Below are 15,952 nucleotides of genomic sequence, written 5' to 3'. Positions count from 1 at the left end.
TTGAAACTAGGCCAGCACAATATATTCTTTTAGCACCGATCTCACAATGTGTGCACATCGCAAGATTCGCAATGAGTTTGAATTATAGTTGACCTGAAGCCACAGAGCACATCTGATTTGTGGAGTCACTGCTAAGTTTAACCAACACAGGGTGAAAGCTTATTATATGTGTCTGCGTGTTTGAAGCCTGTGATTGAGCATTTTAAGGGAGTTTTAAACATTTGGGCTCAAAAAAGGATGATGTTTGGAGGTGTAACAAAGATTAATTGTGTTTAATTATTTATATATGATTTATTGAACTTAGAAAATAATTTTGTCTTGTTTCTAGTCCAAATATCTACAATTCAAAGTAAAAATAAGATTATTTTAAGCACCCCATAGGCAGATAATGTTGCTTCTTTTAAGGGAAAACTCCTAATTGTGACTTATTTCGTCTGAAGGTGAAAACAAAACAATATTTTAAAAAAGAGACTATATGCATATACACTTACTGGCCACTTTATTAGGTACACTTTTCTAGTTCTGAGTTGGACCCCCTTTTTGCCTTCAGAACTGCCTTAATCCTTCGTGGCATAGATTCAAGAAGGTACTGGAAATATTTACGAAATTATGGTTCTTATTGACATGATAGCTTCACGTAGTTGCTGCAGATTTGTCAGCTGCACATCCATGACGCGAATATCCTGTTTCACCACATCCCAAAGGTGCTCTATTGGATTGAGTTCTGGTGACTGTGGAGGCCATTTGATTACAGTGAACTAATTGTCATGTTTAAAAAACCTGTCTGAGATAATTCGCGCTTTTCAGACCATTCTCCGTAAACCCTAGATATGGTTGTGCGTGAAAATGCCAGTAGATCAGCAGTTTCTGAAATACTCAATCCAGCCCAACAACCATGCCATGCTCAAAGTCACTTAAATCACCTTTCTTTCCCATTCTGTTGCTCAGGTTGAACTGCAACAGAACATCTTGACCATGTCTACATGTCTAAATGCACTGAGTTGCTGCCATAAGATTGGCTAATTAGACAATTGGACAGGTGTACCTAATAAAGTGGCCAGTGAGTGTTTAGATATAATATAAAAATATTTTTAATTTTTTTTTAATAGATTATTTTATTTACATCTTTTATTCATTCATCAGTTAAATACACCATATCACAAAAAAAAAAAAAAACACATTAAAGTAAAATTTTGGATCGACTGATTCATCCGCTTTGTAAAAAACACGTTGAATTTACCACATGTAGTATACTTTCACAATTCCTAAGTTTTAAAAACACTGTCAAAACATTTATTCTCACATCCAGCAGCACTGCCTTGAGGTTTGTGTGGCCTCTTAGGTTAGTCCGAGAGCTGTGGAAGGATAGTCTCTCCTTTCCTCCACTAAGCCGCATTAGCTCAGTATATGCCCGTTAGCCAGAAACCTTAAACTAACAGCAATGATTTATATACAACTTCCATCTCCACAGAAACTGCCTGGAGCACGTCTGCATGCTCTTCTAGTCTGGTACACACCCTAACTGCTAACACTTCAAAATGGCAGACAATCCCAAGACACTTAAGCCAAAATATTTACCTGTCAAACGGCCAGAGCCAAACTGTGTTTTGTAAGAGCAGTGATGGGCAAAGAGAATGAGGTGGAGCTTCCTGAATGAGCACTGATTCATTCATCATATCAGATTGATGCAGTCTAATGACTTTAAGATCCGAATGAATAAAAGAGGATCACACGAATAGAAATACTCCGATCAGGAATACAAACTACTGATTCTTTGTCTTCTTGATCATCCAATACCGGTTCCAAGCCCAATTCATAATACTTTTAATATAAGTGATCCTATATGAAAGCTCTCTATTGACTTTAACCCATCTGTGCCCACATTTTTCTAAATGGTTTCATGCATGTAGCTTTGTTAATAGTGTCCTATATGAACATGCTTTGGGTGTATTTTCCTTAGGTTTTTGATTTTTTTTTTGCTATAAAATAATATTTTATAATATAGACATGGTGAATATGATCTGCTTCAGTTCAAACCGAGCATCAGAATGGGGAAGAAAGGTGATTTAAATGACTTTAAACGTGGCATGGTTGTTGGTGCCAGACAGGCTGGCCTGAGTACTTCAGAAACTGCTGATCTACTGGGATTTTCACGCACAACAATCTCTAGGGTTTACGATAGAAGTTGTAAACTTCTCCAAAATTGCACAATAGAAGATTGGAAAAATGTTGCCTAGTCTGATGGGTCTCAATTTCTGCTGCAACATTAGGATGGTAGGGTTAGAATTTGGAATTAACAACATGAAAGCATGGATCCAGGTAGTTTTGAAGGCGAAAGAAGGTCCAACCTGGAACTAGTATGGTGTGCCTAATAAAATGAACGTATATATAACATATTATAATATAGAATTCTTTAATGTTTTCTTATTCCTTACCCAGCAAAATCATTAGAGGAGAGAATATTTGGTCCAATACTGCAGAGTTACAGCAGTGAAAGAAAAAAAAAATTACAGTACATAAAAAAAATCAAGAGTGAAAAACCCCCAAAAAAGTAAATACTGCTTTCCACAATGGTGACATGTTTTCAGTAAATCATCATGAAAGTAAATCATGACTAAAAGGGTCATTTTATTTTGTATACTGTGGTCTGCATCACAAAAACATCATAATTTAGTAGTAATAGGCTATTATTTGTCCTCTTTTTACACCCCTCATCAGAAGCCATGCTATGAGCTGTTTTGTGTATTTAAAAGTTGTCAATGTTTTGCTTCTAAGATGAGATTTCAGACTTAGAAAAGACTGCTGTTCTGTGTTCACTGATTTAAACTTAGTGCTAATTTATTTAAATGTATGTTTGGAGCATCTTTATTGTTTGGTTTCTGCATAGACGTTTGTTTGCCCCTTTAAATTTTTACTTGCTAATGTGAGAATTGGTAGGCGGAGCCAAACCAGCAGTGAGTTAGCAGCAGGTCACAAATAACAAATTCATTGTTCATGAATCAAAAAGCTCATTTTTAAATCAGATTTTTATAGTATTTTCTGCTGCCAAATTGTTATTCATAATTATTTGTCTTTTATTTTCTTGCTAAATTGTCAATAATAATGTAATTATATACTTTTTTTCTGCAATACATCTACTGTGATGTTCTGAATAACAAAATAAAGAAAACTGAAATGAGGTGTTGATCTTTTGTGGAGATGCTGTTTAGCCACATTAATAGATAATAAAGTCACATACTCCCTAGCATGCCGTTCTGGCAGAAAACAGTGATTTTTTTTACAGTGTAACTAACTTTTATTTGTAAAAAGATGAAAAAAAATGTATAAATTGATTTTTTCTTTTGAGTTTATGACCCTCTTTTAGTTAATGATACTGTAAAAAAAAAAAGGTTCAGTTTATTGCACAGAGCACAATCAATTCGCTTCATAAGTTTCTGACTATAAGACTTTCTGACTTTGTTGACTATATATGTTTTTAGAACCCTCAAAATGCTGGTTGCCATTGACTTCAATGTTATGAATCAGCTTATGATTAAAAAATTTGCCAATATCTTGGATGACCAGAGGGTCAATAAATAAACAGCAAATTTTCATTTTGGATGAACAGTCATTTTAAATAACATAAAATATCATAAAAAGTTTTAGAAGAGGTGCTACCAAAGTCATCTCCCAATTCTTCTGCATAAATGCATGTTTAATAGGGCTTCAAGTGCGGTCGACAAGGGCACTGCGCTATAGACTAATTTCCTTTAAGCTGCAGAATTTTTAATGAGCCGTTTTGACATCATTTAGAAAAAGGATTACTGTTTTCAGATGCAGTACACAAGCAATATTCCATTACTGTCTAGCAAAAAAAAAAAAAGGAGCCGAGAATTTAGGTCTTGCATACAGTAAATGTTCAAAATTCACAGTACTTTTCGTTTTAAAAACAGCAAACAATATGTTAACATTTAAAGTTTTTTTTAATGGAAATAAAGATGAATTAATGCATATTTTTGGTTTCTCTAATGTTCAAAAACATTGGGAAAATCTCCTAATGCACAGAACTGAAGTATTACATTCATTTTTCTTACTCTACATTGTGAATATAAAACATTACTCAAACCACAAACAGGAGGCAGAGGAATCAATACTGAAAGCTTCTAGTGCAGGCTCTCTTTCAATATTAATGTCAAGTTGTATATTAAGATCAGAAGCAAGATACTATCCACTATCAAGCCATCTTAATGCAGAGGTTGGCAAAGTGTCTCAAAATGTGAGATATAAAACTGCTAAGCATAATCCTCAGTGTACTTCCTAAAGTTAACACAAAACTTAACAGGTCTAACATTAAAATAGTCAAAAATTTGCTATTTATTAATACTAAATGCAATAATATTAATACAAGCAAAGCATCTACTTAGTTGTTTCAAATAATCATTGTAACTAATCAAGTGTCAAGGTACTCCTGTCCAACTGCTCGTTAAATGCAAATTTCTAATCGGCCAATCACATGGCAGCAACTCAATGCATTTAGGCATGCAGACATAGTCAAGACGATCTGCTACAGCTCAAACCGAACATCAGAGTGGGGAAGAAAGATGATTTAAGTGACTTTAAACAAGGCATGGCTGTTGGTGCCAGACGAGGTTTACAGACGGGGTTCTCTAGGGTTTACGGAGAATGATCCAAAAAAGTGAAAATATCCAGTGAGCGAATGACCAGAATGGTTTGAGCTGATAGAAAGGCAAGAGTAACTCAAATAACCACTTGTTACAACTGAGGTATGCAGAAGAGCATCTCTGAAAGCACAACACGTCAAACCTTGAAGCAGATGAGCTACAGCAGCAGAAGACCACACCAGCGGCCGCTCCTGTCACCTAAGAACAGGAAACTAAGGCTACAATTTGCACAGGCTCAGCATAATTGCACAATAGAAAGACTAGAAAAACATTGCCTGGTCTGATGAGTCTCCATCTCTACTATGACATTCGGATAGTAGGGTCAGGATTTGGCATCAACAACATGAAAGCATGGATCTATCCAGCCTTGTATCAATGGTTCAGGCTGGTGTGGTGGTGTAATGGTGTGGAGGATATTTTGGCACACTTTTAGCCCAGTTGTACCAATTGAGCATGGTGTCAACACCACAGCCTACCTGAGTATTGTTGCTGACCATTTCCATCCCTTCATGACCAGTTTACCCATCTTCTGATGGCTACTTCCAGCAGGATAACATGCCACATCATAAAGCACGAATCATCTCAGACTTGTTTCTTGAACATGACAATGAGTTCACTGTACTCAAATGGCCTCCACAGTCACCAGATCGCAATCCAATAGAGCACCTTTGGGATGCGGTAGAACAGGAGATGAATGTGCAGCCGACAAATCTGCAGCAACTGCGTGATGCTATCATGTCAATATGGACCAAAATCTCATAGAAACATTTTCTGTATCTAGCTGAATCTGTGCCACGAAGGATTAAGGCAGTTGTGAAAGCAAAAGAGGGCCCAATCTAGTATTAGTAATGTGTACCTAATAAAGAGGCCGGTAAGTCCATAATAGAGTTTCAAGGCCAGTGTAACTTATTTATGCAAAAATAAAAACTTGTCATATACAAAATTGTATTACTGTCGTTCATTGATATTATGGCCCCACTGTAAACCTTATACACACACACACACAAAAAATTTAAATAAAAAACTTGCTGCTAGTTCAAAACTTATTTAAAATTAGCTGAAACACAATGCTGAAGATATTTTGGAGAGTGAAATTTAGTCATTTTGTTCAATCCACTTACATTTGTTATATTAACTTAATGGATTTGTGTTGGGGGAACATAAGTGAAATGTGTGGAACCCTGCATTTTTTACAGTGCAGAATCTCTTAACATGTCATCAAATAAGTCTTGCTTCAAATATGCCTGACATACAAACCCTGAATATTAATATTAATCACACACACACACAACCTATATTCTAATACTTCAGCCAAAATCTCACATTTCTGGTCTGCTTAGCAGAGGAATTACATATTAAATATTTTGTGACCACAATGATGCAGATCCTAGTAATTTAGACCTTTCTGCAGGGATTCAGTATCCTGACAGGCTCTATTTGAGGAAAACAGAGGAAAGAGAGAGGGTGGCAGTGAAAGGATAATGATCCTCTCCCTTGTCTTCTCCAGCGATACATTATACGCCCTGTCAGTGACCTTGAAACACATCAGAGTCAGAGCGCCAGATCCCAAACCGCATATGTGTGCATTTCTATGATTTAAAGGAAGAAACATTGTCTATCTGATTCATGAACATTGCGCATGTGCCTGTAAGGATTTCAAAGGGATAGTTCACCCAAAACGAAATATTTATTATCAATTCACGATCAATATCAAAACCTGTTCGACTTTTTTCTTCTATAAACACAAAAATTAGACATTTTGGCGACACAGTGGCGCAGTAGGTTATGCTGTCGCCTCACAAAGAGAAGGTCGCTGGTTCGAGCCTCGGCTGGGTCAGTTGGCGTTTCTGTGTGGAGTTTCCATGTTCTCCCTGCCTTCGCGTGGGTTTCCTCTGGGTGCTCCGGTTTCCCCCGCAGTCCAAAGACATGCAGTACTGGTGAATTGGGTAGGCTAAATTGTCCGTAGTGTATAAGTGTGAATGATTGTGTGTGGATGAGTGTGTGTGGATTTTTCTCAGAGATAGGTTGCGGCTGGATAGGCATCTGCTGTGTAAAAACGTGCTGGATAAGTTGGTGGTTCATTCCGCTGTGCGACCCAGGATTAATAAAGGAATAAGCCGAAAAGAAAATGAATGAATAAATGAATGAGACATTTTGAAGTAAGTTGGAAACCTGTAACCATTGATTTACACACTATTTGATCTCCCTGCTATGGAAGCTAATGGTTACTGGTTTTCAGCTTCTTCAAAATATTGTCCTTTGTGTTCAACAGATGAAGAAACTCACAAAGGTTTGGAACTACTTGAGGAGGAGTAAATGGTGACTCCATTTTTACTTTTGGGTGAACTGTCCCTTTAACTTTCAGATCTTTATGATAGTTAGAGCATAAATACCTTTTAAGCTTTTTTAATGCTAAATTTTAAGAGTGGGTGATTTTCTTTTGTACAATTAATTAATCCTACATTATGTTTTGGCACAGTATATTGTCTTTGAATTTCAACTAATTCAAAGTTTTAATGAAAATATTTGTAATCTTTGTAAATCGACTACTGTATATGCCAATGATAAAAATAATAACAACAAAAATATGTGACCAAATGATGGTGCATCACATTAAAAACAGTATATGTGAAACACTCAAGACTACATTAAAGAGGAAACCGGAACATACTTGAAGTCCTAAAGGGCCACTCACACAGACTTTATTTTTATTTATTTTTATTTGAGGTGAAAAACACAAGACGCAAACACTGGAATGGGAAAAATTAAAGGTTGTAAGTGGTAAGTTTGGGCACTTTTATTTGGATGTTTTAAGCATACTGTTTCTTACTAAATTTACAGAAGGAGAGTATTTAAGTCAATCATGGAATGTGATCTACTGGGGTTTGCAGTACTCAGTTAAATGTTATTTCCACCATTATTTAATGGGTTAGTTCACACAAAACAGAAATCTCTGACATCATTTACTCATCCTTCACTTGTTCCAAACCTTTATGAGTGTCTTTATTCTATTAAACACAACAAAAAGATAGTTTAAAAAAGCTGGAAACTGGTAACCACTGACATCCATGGTAAAAACAAACAAATAGCATGGAAGTCAATGGTTTTCCAGCTTTCTTCACAAAAAAACAATGTCTTGACCCAGTTTGCACGTGTGTTGTTAGTAGATTAAATCATGGAGATACATAGAATACCTTATTATCCTCGACTCTCCTTGTTTGTGACCTAATTGTGCTGATTTATGCCCTTTATTAAACATAATGAAAATGAGCTGCTGCTGCTGTGTTATTTAAATCAAGCACTGCCAGTAGATCAGTAACAAAACATAACACTCACACAAACACTCTTTTAGCATTGCTCTATCACAGTAGTTTGTACTGTTTAGTTATTCTGTATTGAATGCCCTGTAGTTGGTCAGTACTAGTTTCCATTACTAAATTTTTCTTGAATGCTCTGATTCTGTTGTGTCCAATCATGTTTCTCATTTGTTTCTAAAACCAAAACTGACACACACAGTGGTTTATAAAAATTCTGAAGAGAACTGCTGTTGCTCTTTCATGTGTGCGTGAAGTAGTCATTCTTAAAAAAAAAAAAAAAAACATTTACTGCTAATAACACCCTACTGCTGGTAAATGAGTTGATTTAAAAAACAAATTTCTACATCATGAGTAAGAAATATTGAACTTTTAATAATTTGATACTGCTTCTGAATTTCTAAGACAATTAATTATATGACATTAACAGAAATTATTGAGGAAATTACTAATAAGATAGATAAAAAGGAGAAGTTGGAAAAACGAGTAGTCAGATTTTTTATAGATTTAAAGAAGAATCATAATATATTGGTAAATAAATTAGAAAGGTGTGGTATTAGAGGAGTAGCCTTGAACTGCATAAGCAGTTAGTTAAAAAATTCATGCAGCAGTTCATGGGAATTGGCAACCATAAATAGTCATATCTAAATGTAAATTGTGGCATACCATAAGGATCAATTTTAGGTCCAATATTGTTTATAATGTACATTAATGATATGTGTTAGATATCAGAATTGTTTAAGTTTATTTTATTTGCAGATAATAAAAGTATTTTTGTTCTGGAGATAATATACCAAAACTTAAGGAGTTGATTAAAACAGAAATTAATAAATCGAAATTGTGGTTTGACAAAAACAAATTGTCATTAAATATAAGTAAAACAAAGGTTATGTTATTTGGGAAATTAAAAAGTAGTCATAATATAGATTTTAAAGTTTATAATGAAGAATATGCAATGAAGTTTCTTGGTGTTGTATTGGATCATAATATTTGTTGGAAACCGCAAATAAATAATGTGATATCAAAATTAGTAAAAACTGCAGCAATAGTGTATTAAGCAAGATTTATTCTGGACAATAAATCAATGTATGTATTATATAACACACTTATGTTGCCATCAATGAGTTATTTAGTAGTAATTTAAATAAATCCAATTTACGATCCGTATGTACAATGCAGAAAAAAACAATTAGACTGATAGAACATGTGGAGTATTTGAAGCATACAAATCCTGTATTTTTTTTTAATTGAAGATACTTAAGTTCAATGATTTGGTTAAATTTAAAACAGCATGATTTATGTTTAACGCTAGGAATAAATTACTTCTGAAATGCATACAAAAGTTTTTTGAAGAAGACAGGGGGATATAATCTGAGAGAAGAATTAAATTTAAGGAGGTTGAAAACAAGAAGACCTTTAAAAAGTTTGTGTATGTCTGTCTGTGGTGTGAAATTATGGAACAGTCTATATCAGACTCTCAACCCATGTCAAGATAATAATCAATTTAAAAAGTTGTATAAATCTATATTATTAAAGAAATATAATGATGAAGGCGATTAAAAAATTGGGGGTCTATGTTACAAAAATGTAAAGGGGGTCTATATTACAAAATGTAAAGGTACAAATGGACATCAAACATACAATTGCCAAAAAGATAAAATAATAAAATATGTCTCATGCAAAAAGAAGTGATAAGTGAAAGAAAAAAAAGTTGAAGTAATAGAGAAATGATATGTGTGGTAATGGGACAGGAATATAATAAGCTTGTGCTTCATCCCACTCCATTTGACCATGTTGAAATGTATTTTTTGGTAATGATATTTTATGTATGATATTTCTGTTCGAAAATTAATAAATCAATTTAAATCAAATCAAATCAAATAACACGTTTGAGATATTTCAGACAAGATGACCTTTTATGCAAAAATCACTTTTATAAGGGGTTTTAACACCGCTGTGTGGCAACAGTGTGTGAACACAGCCAGTCTCTAATGGTAAAACTTTACAATTTTATATTGCACTTCATAAAAGAAACAATTTGATTGACATTCTCTCTTTGTATGTGTTATCAGAGGGGGAAAGCCCTGCCCGTTAGTGATGATCTCACCCTCATCAGCATATTAAGTAAGCCCTGTTTTTGAATCTGCCACTATGCTGACACATAGGCATTTGAAACTCTGCTCCCTTTTAATAACAGCTCAATCTCATTTCAATTTAAAGTGACCAAAGCCTAAAAGGGGCAGTTATATAGAGTAATAAATGTCTTTTTGTGGGATATTTTGAGCTGAAACTTCACATACACACTCTATACATAGGAGAGTTATTTTACATCTTGTAAAACGTTGCGTAATAGGTCCCCTTTAAGAAAATGTTACTTGAATCTTGCTGTAGATATGTTCAGTATAGCTCAGTCAACATTAAGAAAAAGAGAGTTTATTTTTTGGCCATACTTAGCCCAAGTCTACTATAATTTATAGCCATAGTCAAGAGGAGTCCAGACAAATGGATGAGATATTTTACTATGCCGCCTGCATAAAGATGCAAAAGGACATCTGGACCTGGACAAACGATGGAGAATAATCTTCCTCTGATGTCCTGTTATAGGAGTGACGATATTAATCTCAGCCTGCTCTTCTGCAGACACAGCCTGAACTTCATCCAGACAGAAAAACAACAAGGCCAAAAATAAAATCATGCGACTTGTTTTAAGAGAAAACATCAATGTAAGAGAAACTGCAGTGATGGAATCAATCAAAGAAGGATTTAAGATCCTAATGACATATTCTAAAGAAAATGTGGAATGTTGACGTTATTTTTAGGACACACTGAAAAAAAAAGACTTTCTGGTGTGGTAAAATTGAATAAATTTATTGTCATCATTTCTACATTATAACATTAAATGTCAATTATTTAATTAATAATAAAATTTCCTGATCAAATATTTTAATATTTACAAATTTACTTCATTTAATAAATAAACTGTGTTGTAAAAATTATATGAAAAAAGTCATGACAATAAATGCTTTTATGCTACTTATTTCAAGTTAAGGGAATAAGTATACTTGATACTTGACCCTTATTGGTCAAGTTTAATGTATTATTTTTTGTCAGTTTCACTGAAGTAAGTTGAGATGACTAGAAAAGCTAATTCAATTAAACTAAAACAGTTTACACAGCTAGAATTTTTTTTAAAGTGTAAGTGGAAAGACTTAAATATTTGTGTTTGTTTATTTGTAATACTTAAATATGTTTTCTAACTATTGCAAATAAACCTAGCAATAAGCAGGGGTCGCCACAGCCGAATGAACCACCAACTTATCCAGCATATGTTTTACGAAATGGATGCCCTTCCAGCTGCAGCCCATCACTGGGAAACATCATTCATTCATCATTCATTGAGACAACTTAACTTAACTGAGTTCAGTTAACCTAATCAATTTGTGTTGGGACAACATGAATGAATTGTGTGGAACCCTGCTTTTTTACAGTGTATAGTGCATGTCTTTGGACTTGTGGGGGAAACCTGAGCACTCAAGAGGAAACCCACGCGAACACGGGGAGAACATGCAAACTCAACACAGAAATGCCAACTGACCCAGTCGAGGCTTAAACCAACAACCTTCTTGCTGTGAGGCAATCGTGCTACCCACTGCGCCACTGTGGCACTCGCAATCTCAAAAATTATTTTTCATATTGACAAATAACGATATATTTCAATTTAAGTTGTTAAAGCTTCCAGCTTTAAAAAGGGAATACCAACAATGACTGAAACCACAACGATTAGAATAGAAATAGAAAATATTGTTATTAACAAAAACAGCTTACACATTACTCTGATTTTCTGGAGATTTCAATTTTCTATAATATAATTATTATATAATAAAAAATATAATATTTGATGAACTTTCATTGACAGCATTTAGACAGTACTCTGAAAAAATTGCACTTTTCTTTTTTTTTTTTTTTTGGCAGCTGTGGTACCAGAAAAAAAAGAAAACAAAAGAGTAAAATAACTTACAAAATATAATACGAAATATAACTACAATACAATAAATTACAAAAAAAAAAAAAAAAACAGTAAAATAATGGATGTTAAATTACACAAATTTAAATTTAAGATAATTTCTGTCATTTAGCATCCATTATTTTACTTTTTTTTCTGTCACACCAGCTGCCAGAAAAAAACTTTACATTTCTGGATTCTTTTTACAGTGTAAACAAACAGAAATACTTATTGCATTTTCTAATACTAAACAATTACAGAATATAAATGTTTTACTTAATTAAAATTGTAAAAAATATGTATCCTAAAAATAAACAACAGTTTAACAGCTAATACTGCTGGCGAGAAAGTGAATCACGCTCGCTAAACAATACTGGGTGATGTAGCCTAATCATAATATCAAGTTTCTTTGCAATCATCAAGACTAAGTAAAAATGTCCATAGCTTATCATTGTTATCGAACAAAATGATTATCGTAAATTGATGACAAAATATATTTAAATTCTACTAAATATACTGTAACTAATAAGATTAACTTAATTTGATAAAAGCAATGTCCCTACAAATAACACATCAAATACACTCTTAATATAAAATAAATCTAGAATAAAAATTTATTTTAATCAATTAATTTTTTTTAGTTTATTTAGCGGTGCTAGTTTAAGCATGAAGTACATTTTACATTGTATTGACAATTTAATTGTACTTGATAGAAAATTTGTTTACTTTTATTACATTTATTTGAATTTTACTCATGCAAATTGTTACGAGGATTGTATTAAGTAAATCTTAAGAGTTAACTGTTTTCTATGAAGCTTATAAACAGAAAATACCACAAGAGTCTTCAATTTTCCCATTTACAACCACTATCGCAAATAGACCCACTTTATAAACACCAATCCTTTCATTCAGTTTTCCCATACTCTAATAGAAACTACGTAAAGCAACAGTTTCTTTCTTGTCCAAACTGTCACGCAGCCAAACTGTTTTTGTTCTTGGCCTGAGAGTCTGTGTTTCTATGGCGAATGGCAGCACACAGCGGGCGAGAGCTCCATTCAAACGCACAGCCAGAAGAACCCAGAGGAGGACAAATAAAGAGAGAGATTGAGAGACATTATACTCACAGTGTACAGCTCGTTCGTCACTTTCACCAGCTCCTCGTGCATCTGAATGCCAATTTCTTTACTCTGAAACAACACAAAATGGGTCACACATTAGTCAAACTCTAAACTTTGCAGGTTCCAGAAAGTAATATATTATAATGGAAAATTATTTTAAAACATACTTCAATGTACAGTTGAAGTCTGAATTATTAGCCCTCCTGAATTATTAGCCCCCTCTATATTTTTTCCCCAATTTCTATTTAACAGAATTTTTTTTAAACACATTTCTAAAAATATTAGTTTTAAAAACTCATTTCTAATAACTGATTTCTTTGATCTTTGCCATGACGATATTATTTTACTAGATATTGTTCAAGACACTAATATTCACCTTTAACGTGACATTTAAAGGCTTAACTAGGTTAATAAAACAAGTGAGGCTAATTAAGCAAGTCATTTTATATCAGTGGTTTGTTTTGTAGACAATCAAAAATATTGCTTAAGGGGGTTAATAATTATGACCTAAAATGTTTGTTTTTTATTGAAAACTGAGCATCACAAACATACTTTACCGAGATCAAAAATGCAAGCCAAATAAATAAACAAACATATATTTATTTAAATTTTCCCTGTGACTGTTTCAATGTGCTCAGATCAACATTTTAAACCACACTACTCTATTTTTTTCTGTAGCAGTATTTGCAAAATACTATTTGCATTTTATTTTTAGCATTTTAGAATTAATTTTACAAGAGGTTTAGTTAAGAGTCGCATACGGTGAAGATTACGGTTTTGTTTCTCATTACTTCATCTTAAATAGAAATAGTTCACAGTGCTCGTTTAGATGAGTTTTTTTTTAACTTAAATAGTTTGTTGCAATCGGTTTCCTTAAACGGTTTGAGTTGCCTTAACTTATTGGGTTTTACAGCACTCAGTTGGTTTGAGTTCTCTCCATGTATTGAGTTTTTCTGTGCTCAAATTGCTTCGTTTACTTAAATGGAGTAAGTTCACAGTACTCATTTGGATTAGTTTTTGAACTTAAATGGTTTGGTGCAATTGGTTTCCTCACATGGTTTGAGTTACCTTAACTTATTGTATTTTACAGTGTATGTGGACTCATGGTTTGAATTTACATAAAACACTTTTTCCTGACTGTTTTTAATGCATATTTAACATAGAATTTTTTTGAATATGTTTTGACTATCAGAGAGTTAAAAACAACATTTTTTTTCTCCTATTTGGACAGTTAAAAATAAATAGTGTTTGGGACATTTCATATGCTGCAAAACAAGTGCAGGATGACACTGTATGTCTGTAACTAAATATAAAATATTCAAAGTGTTTTAAATAGCCACTTAAGAGCTCAAATGTGCTGTCTACGTACAGGTATGTGGCCACTAAGCCCTAGGAGGTTAATACACTTAAATTTGTAAAAAAAAACAATTAAGTTAACTTCATCAATATGTGTTATGACAACATGAAGGAGTTGTGTGGCATTTTTTACGGTGTTGCATTTATAGCACATCAATAAATACTAAGAATAAAACACTTGAGTTTAAATTCTGGTTGTTTGAATCTTAACAAATAAATGTAAAGATGTATAATCATCATCAGGCTAGACGTTTCATATTTCTCAATGATAAATGTGGAAACTCCAATGACATGAAATGTCAAAAAGTTCATGTTTTCAATCAATGGATAATTTGATAAAAATGCTTTTCAATAAAAACTTCTGCAGCAACATTTCCTGCGTTTGTGTAAGCAGACAGAGAGCAGGAGGATTCAGATCTAGACTGAGACACTGAAAACTGCTTATGCATTTCTGTGGTAACAAAAAACAATCATTTAATAATGCTATAAACAAGGGAAAGAACACAAGTCTACCTACTCCCACACAGCATAACTCCTGCTCACACACACAAAGCTCTGAGCGGAAAGTGAGAGAATGTTTTGCATTTAACTCTAAAGTGAGACAATCTGGCAGAAACAGGAGGGCAAGAACTCCAGAGAAGCTTGAAATTGTTCACTGCAAGCGCAGGTTTGTCATTAGGCACAAAAACTAAGACTGGCTTAGACACACACACACACACACAATTTTTGGTAAACTTCCAGGCCTGCAGAATCTACAGGTAGAAGCATTACCTTTCTTGTCAAGAGTTCAGAAAAGCTCTGTATAGAATGCTACTGTATATTATATAATGGTATATACTTCCTTAGAAAAGTCAGATGACAAAACAATACACCGAACACAAGCAAAGTGTGAAATAACAAAACTACATCAAACCGTAAATAAAAACAACTGCTCCAGTAATAATTAAATATTTAAAAAATAATTACAAATATGGTAACTTAAACCAAAAACTTACAAAACAGTCATTTTGTATTTTTTATACAATTGAAGTCAGAATTATTAGCCCCCGCTTTGAATTTTTTTCCTTTTTAAAATATTTTTCAAATTATGTTTAACAGAGCAAGGAAATGTTCACAGTATGTTTGATCATATTTTTTCTTCTGGAAAAAGTGTTTTATTTCAGCTAGAATACTTTTTTACTTATTTTTACTTATTTTTAAAATAATTTTAAGGTCAACATTATTATTATTTAAAGGTCAACATAATTATTATTATTATAGTCTACAGAATAAACCACTGTTATACAATATATTGCCTGATTACACTAACTTGCCTAATTGACCAAATTAACCAAGTTAAGCCTTTACATGTTAATTTAAGCTGTATAGAAGTGTCTTAAAAATATCTAGTCAAATATTATTTACTGTTATCATGACAAAGATAGTTATTAGAAATCACAAATAGAAATGTGTTCAAATAAATCTTCTCTCCGTTAAACAGAAATTGGAGGAAAAATATAC

At 33.2% G+C, this 15,952-nt stretch overlaps 1 protein-coding gene across 3 annotated transcripts in view; it reads right to left on the bottom strand.

Moving 5' to 3' along the window:
* srgap3 (SLIT-ROBO Rho GTPase activating protein 3) overlaps positions 1-15,952 on the bottom strand; it is a 207,656-nt gene that overhangs the window by 96,688 nt on the left and 95,016 nt on the right. For all 3 annotated transcript variants that reach the window (XR_012408115.1, XM_005166115.6, XM_684980.11), the window contains exon 4: positions 13,103-13,165. Coding sequence is in view for 2 of the 3 variants with exons in the window: in XM_005166115.6 (XP_005166172.1) it covers positions 13,103-13,165 (63 nt within the window). In the remaining variant the exon portion in view is untranslated. The remainder of the gene's footprint in view (positions 1-13,102; positions 13,166-15,952) is intronic.

The sequence above is a fragment of the Danio rerio genome, chromosome 6 (assembly GCF_049306965.1).
Source record: "Danio rerio strain Tuebingen ecotype United States chromosome 6, GRCz12tu, whole genome shotgun sequence".
NCBI lineage: Eukaryota > Metazoa > Chordata > Actinopteri > Cypriniformes > Danionidae > Danio > Danio rerio.
The sequence above is the reverse complement of the archived record's forward strand: the minus strand, read 5'-3'. Positions and strand labels throughout refer to the sequence as shown.